Source organism: Phoxinus phoxinus (genome assembly GCF_949152265.1).
Source record: "Phoxinus phoxinus genome assembly, chromosome: 22".
Classification (NCBI taxonomy): Eukaryota; Metazoa; Chordata; class Actinopteri; order Cypriniformes; family Leuciscidae; genus Phoxinus; species Phoxinus phoxinus.
This window is the reverse complement of record NC_136897.1, coordinates 2,194,778-2,215,400: the sequence shown is the minus strand read 5'-3', so window position 1 is coordinate 2,215,400 and position 20,623 is coordinate 2,194,778. Positions and strand designations below refer to the sequence as shown.

The following is a 20,623-nucleotide window of genomic DNA, read 5'->3' as shown; positions in this document are numbered from 1 at the left end:
TCGAGCCTGAAAACTATCACGACTTTCCCCTTTAAATCTAACATTCCTGCTGTTTTTGGTATCTTTAGCCTGTTACAAGTCATGCATAAAAATACCAAAGTAGCAATACACTCACTAGTGCATTATTAATAATGACACATGTGACAGGAATTATGAGGAATTAAGTATTAAGAGCTGTCAAACCTTAGACCCGGGGGATCCTGGGAAACCAGAAGCTCCAGCCGGACCGACTGGACCCTGTTAACAGAAACAGCGCGAGGCGAATAAATGAACATGCATTTACAGAAGACAACAGATGATGAAGATGATGAAGAAGAAGCCTCAAACCTACAGGAGGACCAGCACCGCCGGACAAACCATCATTCCCACGAGCACCCTGATCAAACACAGACACACACACACTTCATAACCAACATCCTCAACAATCTCCATATCAATAACAATAACATACTGTTATTTTGCAAGCTGGTGATACTGGTTACCATATTATTATTATCATTATCAGAAACACAGCATATAGATTTACAGCAAATGTCTTTACTGCACTATGAATGAGAAAGACACATGCGGAGAACCATAACTAATCTATTCAAATTACTGCAGACTTTCGAAAATCATTGCATATTTTGACTCATATTAGTATATCATGTTGCTGTATCGTTGTTTATGATTATGAAATTCTGGTTAAAATTTTTCCAGTCAAATGCAAATGTCCCAAACACTACGTCATACTGCTTACTTCCCACGTCTGAATATAACATGGATACCGGGAACCGGCAAACCACACTGCCAAAAAAATAGTTTTTGTCTTGTTTTTCAGTACAAATATCTAAGAAAAATAAGATAAGATATTAAGTCATTTTTACTGTAAAATACTCGTGTTTTTCTGCCAATGGGGTCAGACAAATAATCTTGTTTAACCCTCTGGGGTCTAAGGTGTTTTTGGGGTCCTTGAGATGTTCTGACATGCCGTGACATTTGTGCTTTTTTCAGTTGCTTATAAAAATATTAATGGCAAAGGTGTAATTAGACTCTATTTATCACAAACAGGGCTACCATAATATGTGAGCAACATGCATGTACATGTTTGTATTTTTGAGAGAATAATGTTTATGCGTGGTTATTCAAAAAAACAAAAAATTAAAGTGTCTGAAATAACACCACAAAACGCATAGTAAATATATGTTAACAATACTTTTGAGTAATGGATGTTGTCGCCTAGAATTTTTCCTTCAAAATGACCTGAAAATCATCTTGACTAATCATTCACATAAAACAATACATTGATTTACATTTTGTAAAACACTTTTTGTTTGGGAAGGCAATATGCGCAGGGGCGTGACTGATCCAACACCATCATGAATAGTAAGTGGTTCACACCTGAGAAGACAATGACCCGCATAATGAGCCTTTCATTCAGGTGTGTCACACAAGAAGGAATGTGAGGACAAAATAAATAAATATTTAGTCAGTTTAAAATGTAAAAATTAAAATAAGCCTTAACTCACTTTAGTTTGTTAATTATTTTCAGAAAGCAAGACTTCATTTCTTAGGGGTTTTCTGTTCCACTGCGCTACTTTTATATTGTTTTTCACTGTAAACAAGCGCTAGATGGACGTCTTTAGCCGGTGCGCTCACACCTCGCGTCTTTTGCAGAGTCTCACGCTTGACACGGACTGTGTTCGAAATATTATTAATTAAACTACTCCCTACACCAGTCCACTAATATACTTGAAGTGAACGAAGACGAGTGTGTGAATCCAGACACTGAGTGCCGCTTTACCGTAGTGTGTGCTTGCGGTTTAATAATCATTTGAAACTTTGCAAACTAGCCGCTCCAGTAGTGATGAACAGATTAATCTTGAACTCTGTCGTGGAAACTATGTAGAATTATTACTCAATTATACAGGAGTTTAAACCAGTATGATATTACGCGGGATCAGTGGTTTGGGAAATGGAGGGATGATGATTCAGCGAGCGCCATCTTCTGGTCAGACGCGGGAATTCATTCAGCACGCGACTCTCGCAGTGCAATATGGGTATTCTCCCGCCGATGAGCGTACACTTGTTATTATGGTGCATTGTGGGATTGAATGAGTGCACTTGATAACGTCCACTATGTTTCCAGACACATATACAAACGTCTGTTCCTCTAACAGTGCACTATTCAAGACTATAGAGGCGATTTCAGACACAGGCCAGGAGCGGAGAGAAGATCACATGATCAAACACTGAACTTCATATAAACTCCCTAACGTTACCAGATTAAACAAACACGGCGCTCAATATAAATGAGGTTCAGCTTTTAAAAAACACGTCTCCAGTGACCTACGTCAGCAAAACTGCATTCTTTCATTTTTCTTGTATCATGATTTAAGAATGTTTAGATATTTGTACTGGAAAACAAGACAAAAATACAAAATAGGAAAATAATTTTTCGCATTATAGTGAGGTACCGCACATATGGAGGCCAACCATTACAAGCAGTGACTTAACTAATGATATAGATGGAAATTAATTTATAAAACGTTTATTTGAGAGTGAGCAACAGAGGAAGGAAAGAAGATTATTGAAGAAGCGAGTGATTCTTACAGCGGCTCCAGACGGTCCTGGACGCCCTCTTTCACCAGGCAAACCACGGGGACCCTGAGGAACACACACACACACACACACACAGACACACACACACACAGACACAGACACAGACACAGACACAGACACAGACACAGACACAGACACAGACACAGACAGACAGACACAGACAGACACACACACACACACACACACACACACACACACACACACACACACACACGTCATTCGTCAAGGGAATATTAACAGTCTCAAATGTATTCCCAAAAGATTCCTTTGTAGAAATAAAAGCGAGTGAATCGCTGAATGTGGAGCTGCTCAGATCAATATGAAGAGTTCATTCTGAGATCTCTGACTTCTGAAGGCTTTGGTGTCTGTGAGAAATCACTGAGATCGGAAACCCTACATCAAAAATGGAGATTTCCTCTGAAGTAATATCACATTCCCTCGCCAAAATCTCCATTCCCTCGCCATTTAATCTCATTGCTGTCTCTACACGGCAATCAGTATTTTGTCCTGTTTTCCAGAACAAATATCTAAACATTCTTCAATCAAGATACATTTACTGGAGAAGACTGAAGAAATTAAGACTTACTTTATGAAAAACTCATCAATATTAAGTGGGTTTATGCTTAAAATATGAACAAGTATCTGCTAGTAGGGTCAGAAAAATAAACTGAATTCAAAGGGAAAACAAAATTATTTTCTGACCCCATTGGCAGATATTTGTTCTTGTTTTAAGCAAAAACTCACTTAATATTGATTAACTCTTCATTAAAGAGTTTATATTTTCAGTCATGTTGCGTCTCAAGTAAATATATCTTGATTGGATAATGTTTAATATTTGTGCAGGAAAACCAGACAATAATGTTTTGCAGTGTAGAGATTGTACAGTACACTGTAAAGAAAGATTAGTTGACTCAACTTAACTAAGTCAAGTCATCTTGTTGCTTTGACTGAGTTAATTTGAGTCAACTTATAGTGTCAAGTTTATTACACTTCAAAACACGAATTGATACATAAACGACACTATAAGTTGACTCAAATTAACTCAGTCAAAAAGCAACAAGATGACTTGACTTAGTTAAGTTGAGTCAACTAATCTTTCTTTACAGTGTATGTGTGTTTTACTCTTTCCTATCTGGGAATTTGGTTACAATATGTGTAATGTCATATTTATGCACTTTATTGTCTCATATATGCTGACGAATGTGATTTTCTGAACTCGTGGCAGTTTATTGATTGGTCATTTGATTGGTCAGACTCTAGCATGTGTGTGTAGATGTTTCAATCTGATGTTTGATCAGTTAGGAATGAAGGTTTACTGAAAGTGAATAGATGTGTGCAGGACAAACCCACCATCGGTCCAGGAGCGCCACTTTCTCCAGGAGAGCCGGACTCGCCCTGACAGAGACACACACACAGTCAGACACTCGAACACTCGTATATGTGATGCTGGAAAGGTAATGTGTGAAGGTCATACTTTTGATCCAACAGCTCCAGACTCTCCTTTAGCCCCGTCGAGACCGGAATATCCCTACACACACACCACAGATCAACACGTTTAGTCACTCCGTTTACTCTGATCATGCATTATTGCGGCATTGAGGCGAGACACTACAGGCAACACCAGTGTTTCTCATTCACTGCTCAGTTTTGAGGCCATTGCATGTCTTCTTCTTCTTAAAACAAACAAACAAAAAAAAAACATACAAAATATACACATTTAATATTTTTTTAAATTTGATTACACGTTATCTAACTGCATATGTAGATTTAAATTCCAATACATGTCTTTAAATTTTATTCCTATTTATATTCTGAAGGTTTGTTCATATATCATTCACCCTGATTTATACAAAATTGTATTCCTAAACATTTTTTATTAATTTTTTCCTTTGGCTGTTGACTTGTTTCTATGGAAGCTTGTTTCAACGACGGAATAAAACAGTTTAAAAGATAATAGCGACTTTTTATCTCACTTATTAAAGTCAGAATTGCGTGATATTAACTTGCAATTGCGAGAAATAAAGTCAGAATTGCAAGTTTATATCACACAATTCTAACTTTATAACTCGTAATTCTGATTTTTCTCGCAATTGCAATCATATATCACACAATTCTGAGAAGAAAAAAACTGAATTGTGAGATAAAGTCGCAATTACCTTTTTTCTTTTTTATTCTGTGGTCAAAACAAGCTTCCTAACCCTAATTTCTGATTTATGGAGTGATAAAAAGAGATAATAATAATAATAATAATTTGTTAAATTTATATAGCGCTTTTCTGGGTACTCAAAGAACTTCAGATATGATATACAAAATGTAAAAGCCCTCTGTAAAAACCTTTAACTCTAATATGTCAACAAAACGTAACAAGAATCTTGAACCTGGCTTTATCCAACGGTCAGATTTCTGTTCTGGCAATTAGGTAATGCCTCATTTGCATATTTAAACATACTTTAAAAAAGTTGTAATACAAAACACAATAACAATACACGGGTTTCTGTGCAACGTCATCACGTAGATGCGCGCGCATCTAAGAGGCAGAAAGCAACAGTCTTTACGGCTATATCTAGCAGAAGCAGAGATGACGCGGAGCTGTTGTGCTGTAAACTAACCTAAATGCATAGGGTATGTCATGTTTTTATGATTCGCAGACTTAGGTGGACAATTTCATACTAGTCAACTAACTAACTTTTTACATAATGTTATATTAATATGCAAATGAAACACAAGCAAACAGATTCAACTCTGAAATTGCAGTTTATTATTGAGTCAACAAGAATTTACAAACAATGCGAAATCTACGTTAATTACAATGTTCTTTTACAGAACTCGGCATAACATATAGCGGTCTTGCCTCTTGGATGCGCGCGCATCCGGTATTGTTTGTATACAAGAAACCTATGTATAGCGCTTTTCACACCGCACTTAAAGGGACAGTTCACCCCAAAATGGCTGACCTCACCCTCAAGTTAGTCCAAACCTGTATGATTGTATTTGTTCTGCTGAACACAAAAGAAGATATTTTAATAATAATAATAAAAAATAAAATAAAAAATATTTTGAAAAATGTTTGAAATCAAACAGGGCCCCATTGACTTCCATTGTATTTTTTTTTTTTTTTTAATGGAAGTCAATGGGGCCCTGTTTGATTTCAAACATTTTTCTAAATATCTTCCTTTAATTTCAGCAGAAGAAGGAAATTCATACAGGTTTGGAACAACTTGAGTGTAAGTAAATCAATTTTAATGTTTGGGTGAACTATCCCTTTAAACCCAGGTTATCGCTGTTCTAAAATAATGTTTCACTACTCCTATAATTTTAAAGCGGGGTTAGTACCGCGTTTAACCCGGGGTTATGAAACCTGCTCAGACAAACTGCATGTTGAATGTAAACAGTATGTTTCAGCGTTTGAGAGGGAAAAAAATCTAAAGTGTGACAAAAAATGCAAAAATTGACCCTTCGCAGGGAGTTTGATTGACAGGTGATCTGACCAATCATACTTCGAGTTCGAGAGTTAGTAGATTAACATGGAGGATTTGAGCTTGAGAAGCGGAGTGTACTGACGTCTCTCCGCGGTTAAAACAACATTCCTTCTGATGTTCATTCATGTTTATTTGATGCTATAAATGAACTAGAAGGAAGAGATGATCGGTTCACGAGCGGCTTTAACTGAGGCGACAGCGATCTGACACACACATTAAAGAGCCACAAAACGCTATTTATTGTTTACATTTATTTTAAAAAATGACCAAATTTGAAAGGTGAGACTGTGTTTAATATGTTTAATATCAAAAGTAACCGAAAAGTAATCTGGTCTGTGTCCGTCAGTGTGTTGTCAGTGTCCTCTCTGCTCCGCGATGTGTTTTTCACTGTGAGAACATGTGTGTGTGAGAGCGGCGTAGCTTGTCGGACATAGCAACAGTAACTAAGGGGGCGTGTCTTTGCGAACGGTCAATTGGACTGAGGAAGAGACCGTTTACAGTCTGAAAATCAATCCGGATTTTTGATAGTACAGTCGGCAGAATAATATAATGAGGATGTGCATTGCTAGTGCAGATGTACAGCAGTTTATGAATACCCAAGATTAATTGTTAATTATGAGCAATTTACAACGTGAAGCAAAATAACCCATGATTCCTTTTCCCCGGGTTAAGAATGACGCAGGGTAAACTATTTCAAGTGTGAAAAGCCCTATTTTTACCCTGTCCACCTGTTAGTGTCTTGCCTTAAGGAGACTGACCACTGAGGAAAAAGTGCACTAACTCTGTGTCCCTTGATTCCAGGTAGACCTGGTGTTCCCGGGAATCCACGAGCTCCCTGTGTGTGTGAGAGAGAGAGAGAGAGAGAGAGAGAGAGAGAGAGAGAGAGAGAGAGAGAGAGAGAGAGAGAGAGGGAGAGAGAGGTAGGAGGTGAATGGAAGTATTCAGACGTCTCTTCTTTCTCTCTCTGGCCACAGCTGCGTCTCACATCTGGGCAAGAGCTTGAGTCTCCGCATGTCTGCACTTCTCACACGGATCAAACACTGTAACGCTGGTTCAGTTTAAAGCGCTTCACCTGAGGTCCGAGAGGTCCGCGTTCTCCACCTTTCCCAGGTTTCCCAGGTTCGCCCTACAAGAGAAAACACACAGTGATTTCAAACGATCAGCTTAGAGTCGAACACTGAACGGTTCTGGCGACACACACTTTCCAGCGAGCGCTTCTGTGCTTAAATGTCATCTTGTGGAGGAAAACTGCAACTACAAACCCAGGAAATCAAGGATCTGCATTCATGCTTTACATCAAAGCTGCCGTTCACGGGGACACACACATTTCCCACACTTATTTACATCTATAGCGCTTCATGCAACAAGACTAAGCTATGCAAGCTTGTTTCTGCCACAGAATAAAGCATTTTAAAAGACATTTGTGACTTTTTATCTCACAATTGCGCGTTTACATCTTTATTTTTCAGAATTGCGAGATATAAAGTCCAACTCTAAGGAGATAAAGACTTTTTTCTCAGATTTGCGAGTTTATATAGCAATTGCGTGTTATAAAGTCTTGCAAGATATATGCAGTCCTGCAGAATTACGAGATATAAACATGCAATTCTGGGAAAATTTTTTGAAATTGCAACTTTATAACTCATAATTGTGACTTTATAACTCATAATTCTGACTTTATATCACGCAATTCTGACTTTATAACTCATAATTGTGACTTTATAACACGCAATTGTGACTTTATAACTCATAATTGTGACTTTATATCTCATAATTGTGACTTTATAACACGCAATTGTGACTTTATAACTCATAATTCTGACTTTATATCTCATAATTGTGACTTTATATCACGCAATTCTGACTTTATAACTCATAATTGTGACTTTATATCTCATAATTGTGACTTTATATCACGCAATTCTGACTTTATAACTCATAATTGTGACTTTATAACTCATAATTGTGACTTTATAACACGCAATTGTGACTTTATAACTCATAATTCTGACTTTATATCTCATAATTGTGACTTTATATCTCATAATTGTGACTTTATATCACGCAATTCTGACTTTATAACTCATAATTGTGACTTTATAACTCATAATTGTGACTTTATAACTCATAATTGTGACTTTATATCTCATAATTGTGACTTAATATCACGCAATTCTGACTTTATAACTCATAATTGTGACTTTATAACTCATAATTGTGACTTTATAACACAATTGTGACTTTATAACACGCAATTCTGACTTTATAACTCATAATTCTGACTTTATAACTCATAATTGTGACTTTATAACACGCAATTCTGACTTTATAACTCATAATTCTGACTTTATATCTCATAATTGTGACTTTATAACTCACAATTGCGACTTATATCACGCAATTCTGACTTTATAATTCACAATTGCGACTTATATCACGCAATTGTGAGAAAGAAAGTCAGAATTGTGAGATAAAAAGTTGCAATTACCTTTTATATTTTTCATTTTGTGGCGGAAACAAGTTTCCATACAAAGCAGCTTCACAGTAATAAACGGGAAAATAAAAGTGTCAACGTTGCAAAATTAATCAATTATAAAACAAATAAAATTTGATCTATAATAAAGCAGTTCTACAGAAAAAAATAGTGTCATTATTCAGCTCAATTCTGTTCAGATACTGTCAGTACAGTTAGATCAATAATATTGCAGAATATTAACTGTCTTTTAAACCACATTTAATAGACATTTGCAGACGCAAGTGTGTGTGTGTGTGTGTGTGTGTGTGTGTGTGTGTGTGTGTGTGTGTGTGTGTGTGTGTGAGAGTGTGAGTGTGAGTGTGTCTGAGTTTGAGTGTGTGTGTGTGTGTGTGTGTGTGTGTGTGTGTGTGTGTGTGTGTGTGTGTGTGTGTGTGTGTGTGTGTGTGTGTGTTTGTGTGTGTGTGTGTGTGTGTGTGTGTGTGTGTGTCTGTGTGTGTGTGATGTGGGCAGCAGAAGTGGAAGGAATGGAGTCTGAAGAGAAGAACAGCTGGAGTCAGCAATATTGAGAAAAACACCTTGGGGAAAGTTCACAGAAACTATGAGCGTTCGGTGATTTGATCGTGAGTCTTTACAGGACATATGAGGACGGATCATATTACAGTGTGAGCAGGATAATCATGAGGATACTTACGTCATCTCCTGGTTTTCCTGAGGGACCGGGAGGGCCACGGGGACCCATTGGGCCCTATCAGGAGAAAAGAAAAATGTGAAATTATGTGAACGATTTGAGATATGAGTGAAAACACTGATTGTTAAGAACAATGTATTCAGTGCCTAATATGTGCTTTGTGTATTAAAAACAAAATTAGCACTTTACAATAAGGTCTTATTAGTTCATGCGTGTTAGTTCTCCCCGAAACGCCTCCATTGTAGTCTTGAGTTTCTTCCGGGAACGAACACGTCACAATATTCCTCATTATAATAATGAATACGCAGAATAAAGGGGCGGGGCCTGGTTGAGTTAGTTAGTAGTGTGTTGAACTGGCGGTTATGGTAAGGGGCGGGACATTTCCCAAACACACTCAAAGCACTCGACCAATCACAACACACTGATCCAGCCGACCAATCAGAGCACAGTGTGCTTTTCAGAAGGAGGGGCTTCATAGAGACAGGAAGTAAACAGAGCGTTACTGACAGACTGGGAAGACATAGATATATACACTAGAACTCGCCTTGGGGTGCTAAGCATGCGTCAAAACCGCCGCCATCTTGGAACAGGGGTCTTGTCATAGGAAGTAGCGAGGTAACGTTGCTATCTCCGCCTGTACTTCGAATTCATGGATGATGCCGGACTTTTGTGCTGTGTATGAATGTTCACACGAACAAAATATGAACTAGGAAGACTAAAAAATATTTTTTTTTTTCTCTGGACTTAATGATAAATACATGCCTGACCGTTGGAACGAACCAAAAAAACTAGAAAATCGCATTCATGACGATTTATGGTGATTTTATTTCCGTTAGACGTTTGCCTACATTGGCGCTGATGCATTAAAGAGGAGGAGCTCCCCTGTTCCATGATGGCGGCTCTATTGACGCATTCACTCCAATGAACTGCCGTAGCCAAGGCGACATCTAGTGTATATATACATCTATGCTGGGAAGAGAGGAGCCGCAACAATGGAGAATATGAGGAAAATAATGTGTTTGTTCAACATTCAGGCAGAAACAAATTGAACCTTATTGTAAAGTGTTAAAAACACAGCCAGCTCACTGACCGAAACTCAAGATCTAGAGAGGCTTGTTATGATTAGGATTATTACGGCTAAATGAAGTGGCATTTGCACACTGGGAGTTTGACTGTAATCGGCAGTAATGAGGGATTTTCTGCTGGATACGTACCGATGATCCGGGCTCTCCGGCTTCTCCGTGGTTGCCTTGAAATCCTTGTGGACCCTGCAGCAAAGAGAGACCCAGTTCACATCACACACGGCCAGACTCACGCCAGAAACAATATTTATATGATCAGTGTGTGTACAGTGAGAAGTATTATTATTAGACTGCTGGAGTAAGAGCCGGAGTGTGTGTTTACTATAGAGACATGCTTTCTCCAAGAATATCACCCTTGATATACATTGTATAGTTAACAACACGAAAACCTTATTTAATTTAATATGAAATTAATATGAAAAATATGAAAAACACATATTGTCTGTAGAAGAAAGAGATTAATTATCTGTGTGCATGAAAAGTCCAAACTAAACGCGATGTGATTCAAGCAACATCAGATGTGACGCGACAAAATCAATCAAACATCACAGCCAATCAGAAGAGCGTGTGGGCGGAGCCTCTCTGCAAGCGCACTGCACTCACAACCCAATGGAAAAGTACATAATCATATTCATAAATATTACATTTTAACACGTTTGTCACTGAACACTTGTTTGTTCACAGTTCAACATTCTTGTTTCCATTCATTTATTTTCAATTATCCATTGTCGGCTATAATGGTCACACAACATGATATTCAAACTCACAATCAATTCTGTTCACATTAAATAAAGCACATAATAATCAGTACCTAAGATTATCATTGTCATAGTTGATATGATGTTGTTCGTTCCAAACGGGACGTCGCAGAAACAAAACCGTCAAAAAATTTATTGTCGCGTATCAATGTCACGGCTGGTTACGACAAAACCTGATTAACAGAAAAGATTCAAGACGCATATGATTAGGAGACGTTAATTAAAGAAAAGGTTCTATATAGAACCTTAAAGTGTTCCATCACACGCTTTATGAATATTTTCCCATCATTTTATGGATTTAGTTTTAATTGATTTGGTTTTAAGCTTTTTTTTTTATTATATTAATTGAATTAAACAGCTCGCAATCTTACAGGTGTAACTGGAAAAATGAGAAAATGGTCCAAAAGTTCATTTATTTCAGTAATTCAACTTAAAAGGTGAAACTAATATATTATATAGTCTCATTACATGCAAAGTGAGATATTTCAAGCCTTTATTTGTTATAATTTTGATGATTATGGCTTACAGCTTATGAAAACCTTTTCACAATATTATAATTTTGAATTTAGGGTTTTTTTATAAGCTGTAAACCATAATCGTCAAAAAAAAATGTAAACAACCCGGTAAACATGAAAGTATTTTGCAATAATTTAAGTAATTTCTCCTTATATAGAACCTTTTTAGGCATAAATTTAGGCTTAATCTTTAAAATTAAGTCAAGAACCTTAGTGTGTGTGTGTGTGTGTGTGTGTGTGTGTGCGTGAGTGCGTGGCTGCGTGTGTGAGTGCGTGAGTGTGTGTGTGCGTGGCTGCGTGTGTGTGTGCGTGTATGTGTGTGTGAGCGTGCGTGCGTTTGTGCATATGTGCGTGTGTGTGTGTGTGTGTGTGTGTGTGCGTGCGTGTGTGTGTGAGCGTGCGTGTGTGTGTGCGTGAGTGTGTGTGTGTGTGTGTGCGTGGTTGCGTGTATGTGTGTGTAAGCGTGTGTGCGTGCGTTTGTGCATGCGTGCGTGTGTGTGCGTGCATGTGTGTGTGTGTGCGTGTGTATATGTGTGAGCGAGCATGCGTGTGTGCGTGCGTGTGCGTGCGTGAGTGTGTGTGTGTGCGTGGCTGCGTTTGTGCGTGTATGTGTGTGTGAGCGTGTGTGCGTGCGTTTGTGCATGCGTGCGTGCATGTGTGTGTGTACGTGTGTGTGAGCGTGCGTGCGTGCGTGCGTGCGTGTGTGTGTGTGTGTATGTGTGAGCGAGCGTGCGTGTGTGCGCGCGTGTGTGTACGTGTGTGTGAGCATGCGTGCGTGCGTGTGTGTGTGTGTGTATGTGTGAGCGAGCGTGCGTGCGTGTGTGTGTGCGTGCGTGTGTGTGTGTGTGTGTGTGTGTGTGAGTGAGGTGTTATTATTAACTTTAGGAAGCTAAGGATCATCTTACACATGCTATTTTTGCTTGTCTTTCAAAGGATAGAAATCCACATTACAGTCGTATCATGACGTATTATCATATAAGTGTCGCACGGATGAGGTGTGTGTGGAGGAAATACACTCACGGGAGATCCGTTGGGGCCTGGTGGTCCTCGCGGACCCATCGGACCCTGAAGAACAAACAGAACAACAGGATCAGTTCGTGCTTTCACAGGGATCGACAGCAATGAGGCGCTGTGGGTTATATCCTAATGTCTTCATGTTCCCTCGGGACATCAGAGCGACTCGCTGAAGCAGAAACACAGATTACACACACTCACACACACATCAGCTTAAGCGCTTTGAACCCGTGTGACTTTACCAGCAATTAAATATTTCAGAGCCGCGACTAATCCACAGGCCAGGAGGACATCAGCTGTGTTCAGACAGCTCATGATTATAATGCTTCTGAACACGACTGATTCTCCACATTAATCTGTGCTTTTGCCTTCCAGTCATATTTGTTGACTTTTATTTAAACAACTTCGGCTGATAATTGGATGCATGTTACTAACAAAACCATGAGCAGGTCATTTTTTTTAAATTGAGATCTATACATCAAATAAAAGCTGAATACATTGATGTGTGGTGTGTTAGGATAGGACAATATTTTGCTGAGATATGACTATTGTAAATCTGGAATCTGAGGAGCAAAAAAATCTAAACATTGAGAAAATCTCCTTTAAAGTTGTGCATTTATGTTCACGATTGTGCTGCATTCACTCACAAAAATACATGTTTTATATATTTACGGTAGGACATTTACTAAATATCTTCATGAACATGATCTTAATATCCTCATGATTTTTGGCATGAAAGAAGAATGGATAATTTTGACCCATTCGATGTATACAGATATACCGGTGCGGCTCCAGACTGGTCTGTGGTCGGGGTCACATCAGGTCTGATCTCCTGAAACCACAGTAAAGTCCACGCGAGCTGGAAGGAGCCGAGCTCCTGAATGCCTCCGAGTGTTTAAAGAGACGGATACACACGTGTGCGCAGTGGGAGTTTCCCAGAGCGGCTCAAGCACTCGATGTGTTCCTGCACGCCACATAATGGAGCCGCTCATGACAGCCGGCACAGAGATGTGCTTTCAGAAGAGTGCATGCTGGGGGAAACTTTATTCTACAGTATGTGTACTTCTAGTGTACTTGCCTAAGTGAGTACACACTGTAAAAAAATGTTGGTTTAACTTAAAAAAGCAAGTTACCTTGTTGCCTTGAAAATTTGAGTTAGTTGTAATTAAAATTTTGAGTTAATACAATGAAGAAGAATGGTTTAATAAACAGAATACTGTGTTATCTTCACACAGTTATCGAAGTTGATTTGGCAAAAGATAAAAAGTTGTGTGATAACAAATCATGAAAATATGTTTTACAGTGTACTGGGTGATATTAGGTGGGTTAAGGTTAGGTAACACTTTACAATAAGGTTCATAATTTAACATTAGTTCATGTATTTACTAACATGAACTAACAATGAGCAATAGATTTGTTACAGTATTTATTCATCTTTCTTCATGTTAGTTAATAAAAATACAGTTCATTGATTATTCATGTTAGTTCACAGTGCATTTACTAATGTTCACTAATACAACCTTTGATTTTAATAACGTATCAGTAAATGTTGAAATTCATTTTATTGTTCATTCTTAGTTCATGTTAACTAATGTATTAATGAATTAATGAACCGTATTGTAAAGTGTTACCGGTTTAGGGGTAGTACCAAGTTATTACCCTGTTATTGCAAATACATACTATAATAAGTATATTAAAAAAAACTGAACAAAAACTGTAGATTAGCTGAAGATCATCAAAATACTCTATTTGGATTTTATCCAGAGCCTGATTTCATTTAGTACAGTAAATTACTTGAATATTTGAAAAGCTGACCCATTTTTAGCCTGTTAAGTGCCGTTTTTCATATTTTAGTACGGTAATCATAAATGAGGGTATCATTCTAAAGCTTAAACACTCACAAATTATCCTTTAGAAACTGGACATTGGATTAACCTGAAAAAAGTAGCTTTAATCCTTTTAGCGTGATTCATTTGTGTAATATAAACTTAAAAATTTGGCTTTGGTTTGAAAAATGTTCAGTTCAGCACATTTGCGTTACTGTAAACTAAAAAACAAAAAAAAAGAAGCATTTTTTGTAGACTTTCAAGTGCTTTTCTGCAATAATCTGCTGAGTGTCGTCTTTAAAAGAGACCAGCGTTAGGTCTATATTCCAAAGCATTCATAAATGACAACTATTGAAGATCAGATCTGTGTTCAGAAACAGGGGTGACGGTTCAGGGTTCACAGGTTAAACGAGGTCATTAAACCAGTTTTAATGACTTTAATGACCAGTAAAACATAGACTAATAGAACAATATCTGCTCTCGGATGCACTCACACACACACACACACACACACACACACACACACACACACACACACACACACACACACACACACACAGCAAAAACACTGCCTTTCTTACTTAGTATTTTTGTCTTGTTTGCAGTCCAATATCTAAAATTTCTTAAATCAAGAAGCATTTTCTAGATAAGTAAAATGACAAGAAATTCTCTCTTGTTTTCTTTAAAAATATATAAAATTAAGTGAGTTTTTGCTTAAAACAAGCTAAATTAGCTACCAATGGGGTAAAAAAAATCTGATTTTTCTTACCCGATTGGCCGATAATTTGGTTTGTTTAAAATAGAAACTCACTTAATTTTATATATTTTTTAAGGAAACAAGACAGAATATCTTGTCATTTTACTAATCTAAATGCTTCTTGATTTAAGAAATGTTATATATATGGACTGGAAACAAGACAAAAACACTAAGCAAGAAAAGCTTTTTGCAGTGCACAGTCACACACACACACACACACACACACACACACACACACACACATTAAACTAGCGTATAGTAAATTGCGAGGGCTTTATTGCACCGGATCTGCGCTGAGGAAGCAGGACTTCTGCCAGATGTGACGCTTACACTGCAGACAAGTGATTCTTCCTCAGTATTTCCAGCACAAATATCTAAACATTCTTACATCGAGATACATTTACTGGAGAAGCTAAATGACTGAAGATATTAAGACTTGCTCTCTGAAAACAGTGACTTCATGCATAAAATAAGAACAGATATCTGTTAACTGGGTCATAAAAATAAACTTCATTCAAAGGGAAAACAAGATTATTTGTTCTTGTTTTAAGCAGAAAAGTCACTTAATTCTGATACATTTTTCAGTAAACAATATTTATATGAGCTGGAAACACAAAAAACACTGAGTAAGAAAATCATTTTCTTCTTGTATTGTGTTTCTTTGTTCTTCTTTATTATTGACTAGTTTCAAAGCTGTATTTAGTTATTATTTACTCATAGATTTTTTACCTATATACATTTTTTTATTGTTATTGTGTAATTAACCTAAAGCGTACTATATAATTAAGTTGTATAAATAGCAGTTTTTGGTTTCGTGACATGGTTTGGGAGTCGGATCGTCACACTTTGAAACGCAAGCGCAATGGAAACGTGAGAAGATGCTCAGCTCTGTAATACTGTCACCAGCACAAGATCTGCACTACGTGATGAAGATGAAGATGATGAAGATGATGAAGATGAGCGCTCACCATTGGTCCTTGCATCACTCCCATCTGAGCTCCTCCTGCTTTATCATCAAACCCACCGGCCATCTGAGACGCGAAGTTCTGGAACAGAGCAAAATCATTCGGCATCGTCTAAATGTAAAACGTCAACACAAGTCCACATGTTGCCTGAGACACACACACACACACACACACATTCTTGGACAGATTTAAGATGTACAGGGCAACTATCACGCTTGTGTCCATGTTGATCTGTGTTTAGTGTGTGATGTTGCTGTGGGATCATGAGAAAGCTCCAGTTCTTCTCTATATCATCTGTGTTTCTGAACTCCTGAAACGCCTCCATTGTAGTCTTGAGTTTCTTCCTCATTTAAATAATTAATATGCAGAATAAAGGGGCGGGGCCTGGTTGAGTTAGTTAGTAGTGTGTTAAACTGGCGGTTATGGTAAGGGGCGGGACATTTCCCAAACACACTGGAAGCGCTCGACCAATCACAACACACTGATCCAGTCGACCAATCAGAGCACAGTGTGCTTTTCAGAAGGAGGGGCTTCATAGAGACAGGAAGTAAACAGCGTTACTGACAGACTGGGAAGAGAGGAGCCGCAACAATGGAGAATATGAGGAGAATAATCAACATTCAAGCAGGAGAACCTGTTCTATATGGCCTCTTTAATATACATAATAAGAGAAATTGGGAGTGTTTAGATCTGTAATCTAAAGAGTTTGAAAAGCTTTGCTCTGGAGATGTGATCTGGAGGTAAAGGACAAACTGCTCTTTCTGTTTTTCACTTCATTTCTCTCGCTCTCAGTCTGACAGCTAACGATCTCTCTCTTTATTTCAGTAGCGTCTCATTTAGGGTGTGTAGGTCTTATATCAGAAAACATCACATGGAGACCGGCTGTGTCTGTAAAGCTGAAAGCACTCACTCCGCCGAGGCCTGGGGGTCCGTTGGGGCCCGGTGGTCCCGGAGGGCCGGGGTTTCCCGGCGTTCCCGGCTCACCGTCTCGGCCACGGGGACCTGGACTTCCCTAAAGACAGTCAGTGTCAGTCATCTGAGAGAAACACTGGACATCCAGAAGCAGCTGTGTGCTGGACAACAGGAGTAATGCGTTCACGGCCCATGAGCCTGACAGAGGACACTTCACTGCGGTGTTGTTTTTAGCACTATAATAAAAGGTGATTTCAGGTCCACTTCGACCACTTTTGCAAGCATGCTAATTATGGTAACACTTTACAATAAGGGTGCACTAATAAGCATTTATTCATGCTTAACTAATGCACAGATAATACTGAATTAATGTATTACTAATGATTATCTAAGCTATTCATTAATGATTGCCTCATTAGCAACTAATGAAGAGTCTGTCTGGTTAATATATTAGTTCATATATGAATTGTTATTAATTAAATGTGTATTCATTCCATAATACCTTATTTTATTAACTAATAGTGTTCATTAATTTGTTAATTACCACAATGAGCCAAAGCCTTATATTTCAACTTCCAGATAATACAGGAAAACTAATATGCATTAATACATTACAGCATTAGTAGTGTGTCAATTACTACAATGTTTTTGGAAACCAGTGTTTAATAAACAGCTTTTATAAACTCTAGCGACGGTCATTAATGATTAATTAATCATTAGCCAACAATCATTATGTTGTGACTTTACTTGTTGAGGCACATCATTATTAACTCATCATCTAGTAATTGACACACTACTAATGCTGTAATTAATCATGTATTAATGCATATTAGGCTCATTGTGGTAATTAACAAATTAATGAACACTATTAGTTAATAAAATAAGTGATTATGGAATTAATCCACAATTACATATTTAATTAATAACAATTCATATATGAACTAATATATTAACCAGACAGACTCTTCATTAGTTGCTAATGAGGCAATCATTAATGAATAGCTTAGATAATCATTAGTAATACATTAATTCAGTATTATCTGTGCATTAGTTAAGCATGAATTAATGCTTATTAGTGCACCCTTATTGTAAAGTGTTGACATAATTATTTACAATTTAGATTTAAAAAAAATTCAAACATTGATTAAAATTGACTTAATCCCTGATTTACCAGCTCAAATTAAAGTGACAATATGTTCTTCCTCAGTATTTTTGTCTTGTTTTCCAGTACAAATATCTAAACATTTTTAAATCAAGATACATTTACATTGACAGATGATATTAAGTTTTGTTTTTCTTAAAAATGTCTCAAAATTAAGTGAGTTTATGCTTAAAACTTGAAAATATATCTGCCAATAGGGTAAGCAAAACAATCTTGTTTTCATTTTGAATTAAGTTTACACTGTAAAAAAAAGTGTTGGTTTAACTTAAAAAAGCAAGTTACCTTGTTGCCTTAACATTTTGAGTTCGTTGTAATTAAAAATTTGAATTAATACAATGAAGAAGAATGGTTTAATAGACAGACACTCAAAATAGTGTTATCTTCACACATTAGTTATTGAAGTTGATTTGACAAAAGATAAAAAGTTGTGATAACAAATCATGAAAATATTTTTTTACAGTGTATTTTCGTACCTATTGGCAGATAATTATCTTGTTTTAAGAAAACTCACTTCAATTTAATGCATTCTTATTCCAGAAAACAAGATATTACTTTGTTTCTCAAGTAAATGTATCTTGATTCAAGAATGTTTAGATATTTCTACTTCTATTGAGTAAGAAATGTGATCCTAAAACTTATTCATGAAGATTACTTGCATAACAAATGTTTATGAAATGTCTTTTTGTCGGTGTGTACTGCCCTATTCAGTTTGTTATCGTATCTTTCAATCACATGGGCTGCCAGGAGCACAACAGGAAGTCAGACAGGAAGTGATGCGCACCTTCTCGCCCTGCTCTCCTCGGTCTCCACGAGGTCCTTGTTCTCCTGGTGGTCCCTGTGTAGTAAAGGAGGGAAAGTTAACAAGCAACAAGGCAAGACCAGAGAATCCCAAGAATGCCAGAAGTATTCCTGTACCATCGGCCCGCCTGGTCCCCTCGGTCCCACAACCTGAGGGAAAATCAACAGAGCGCCAGTTAATGACTGGGAGAGGCTTCACCGTTTCAAACAAACAGCAGAAGAAGAAGATAAAGAGGCACAGACTCCACACAGACTTCATTAGTGCCGTGTTGACGGATCAGTTCTGTTAAACTGGATGAGTAAAGATGGCAATCTGGATTCAAACACCCACACAATCTTGCTCCTGAATGTCAGTGAATCGGCTTTATGTCTATTAAAGCTTTCAAAAGTACGATCACAGCGAACATTCAGATCTGAGTTCTGATCCAGAGAGAGCCGATGTCATGTATAGATATAAAACAGCTTCACTTACAGTCTTTTCAATCACTCTAAAAAATGCTGGGTTGTTTCAAATATGGACAAACCCAAACGTTGGGTTAAAAATGTAATTGAAAAATGTAACCCAATGGTTGGGTTTGTCCATATTTTATCCAAAATTGGGTTGAAACAACCCAGCATTTTTTAGAGTGCGCATTAATTCTGTTTTATAATCATTCAGATTATCATAGAAGAACTGGTATAAACGTTTATAGTTCAGATATAAACACTGATGTCCATGGTAGCAGACGAAATAACGAGTAAATCGCCTTTTAATGCTTAAATCTTCAAAAAATGTATCGTTATACCAGTAGGTGGCTACAAATGACTGTTAAACAATGTGTTTGTCAATAGCTGCGTTTACATGGCTCAATCCGAATGAAATCAATCCGATTAAAGAATCCGAACAAGGTGTTTACATGGACGACAAATAAAGTAATCGGGTTGATGTGCGCGTTTACATGTCACAAGCTTTACATCTGATTTAGACATGCGCAGTTACGCAGTTATCAGTGCACTAGACGATTCCCGCCGCCGTTCCACGATGCGCATAACAGCCACCCTCTTACCATTGCTTATTTTTTTGTTTTAAAAATCAGATTTAACATTTACATACTTCAGCTGCTAATTAGGAGACGACGAGCGCGTGATGTGCCGTGCCGTGCTGCTTGTATTTATCAAGCAATTCACCTTTGGCTAAGCCCCGCCCCCCTTAGTTACTGTTGCTACCTCCGACAACTTCATCTGGGCTCTGGTTTGGTATCAACATGGCTTATGCTGTGACGGCTCTTCCTGCTGAAATTTTATCAAACTTTTATAAAGCAGCAAATAAAGTGTCCGATAGAAGTAGTCAAAAGTGTCTGCAGTGTGCGTTTGAAGGCTTTATTCAAGACAAACGGTGAAACGCAAGCAACAACAAGGCATCCAAATAGAGGCAAAAGCATAACTTAACGGTCACAGTCAAACAATGAACCACAGCATATCCTAATCGAGACGGAGGCTGGGACTCACAATATCAGGAGAAACACTGTCATGCAAAGCTGGGTAGGTCTCTAATCACTTCTATAATCGTTATTATTTACAAAGCAAACGGACTACGCGAGTAACTTATAA

General features: G+C 37.6%; 2 protein-coding genes across 2 annotated transcripts in view; both read right to left on the bottom strand.

Annotated features, from left to right (window-relative positions):
• LOC306990463 (uncharacterized protein) overlaps positions 1-20,623 on the bottom strand; it is a gene marked incomplete at its 3' end in the record, with an annotated part of 318,552 nt that overhangs the window by 179,963 nt on the left and 117,966 nt on the right. The window lies entirely within an intron of this gene.
• Positions 1-20,623, bottom strand: part of col2a1b (collagen, type II, alpha 1b) — a 78,336-nt gene that overhangs the window by 43,637 nt on the left and 14,076 nt on the right. Inside the window, exons 5-18 of the mRNA XM_079597549.1 lie at positions 19,151-19,183; positions 19,017-19,070; positions 17,072-17,173; positions 16,165-16,242; positions 12,620-12,664; positions 10,459-10,512; positions 9,248-9,301; positions 7,153-7,206; positions 6,862-6,915; positions 4,076-4,129; positions 3,952-3,996; positions 2,593-2,646; positions 332-376; positions 184-237 (exon numbers count right to left, since the gene is read on the bottom strand). Coding sequence (XP_079453675.1) covers positions 184-237; positions 332-376; positions 2,593-2,646; positions 3,952-3,996; positions 4,076-4,129; positions 6,862-6,915; positions 7,153-7,206; positions 9,248-9,301; positions 10,459-10,512; positions 12,620-12,664; positions 16,165-16,242; positions 17,072-17,173; positions 19,017-19,070; positions 19,151-19,183 — 780 coding nt within the window. The remainder of the gene's footprint in view (positions 1-183; positions 238-331; positions 377-2,592; positions 2,647-3,951; positions 3,997-4,075; positions 4,130-6,861; positions 6,916-7,152; positions 7,207-9,247; positions 9,302-10,458; positions 10,513-12,619; positions 12,665-16,164; positions 16,243-17,071; positions 17,174-19,016; positions 19,071-19,150; positions 19,184-20,623) is intronic.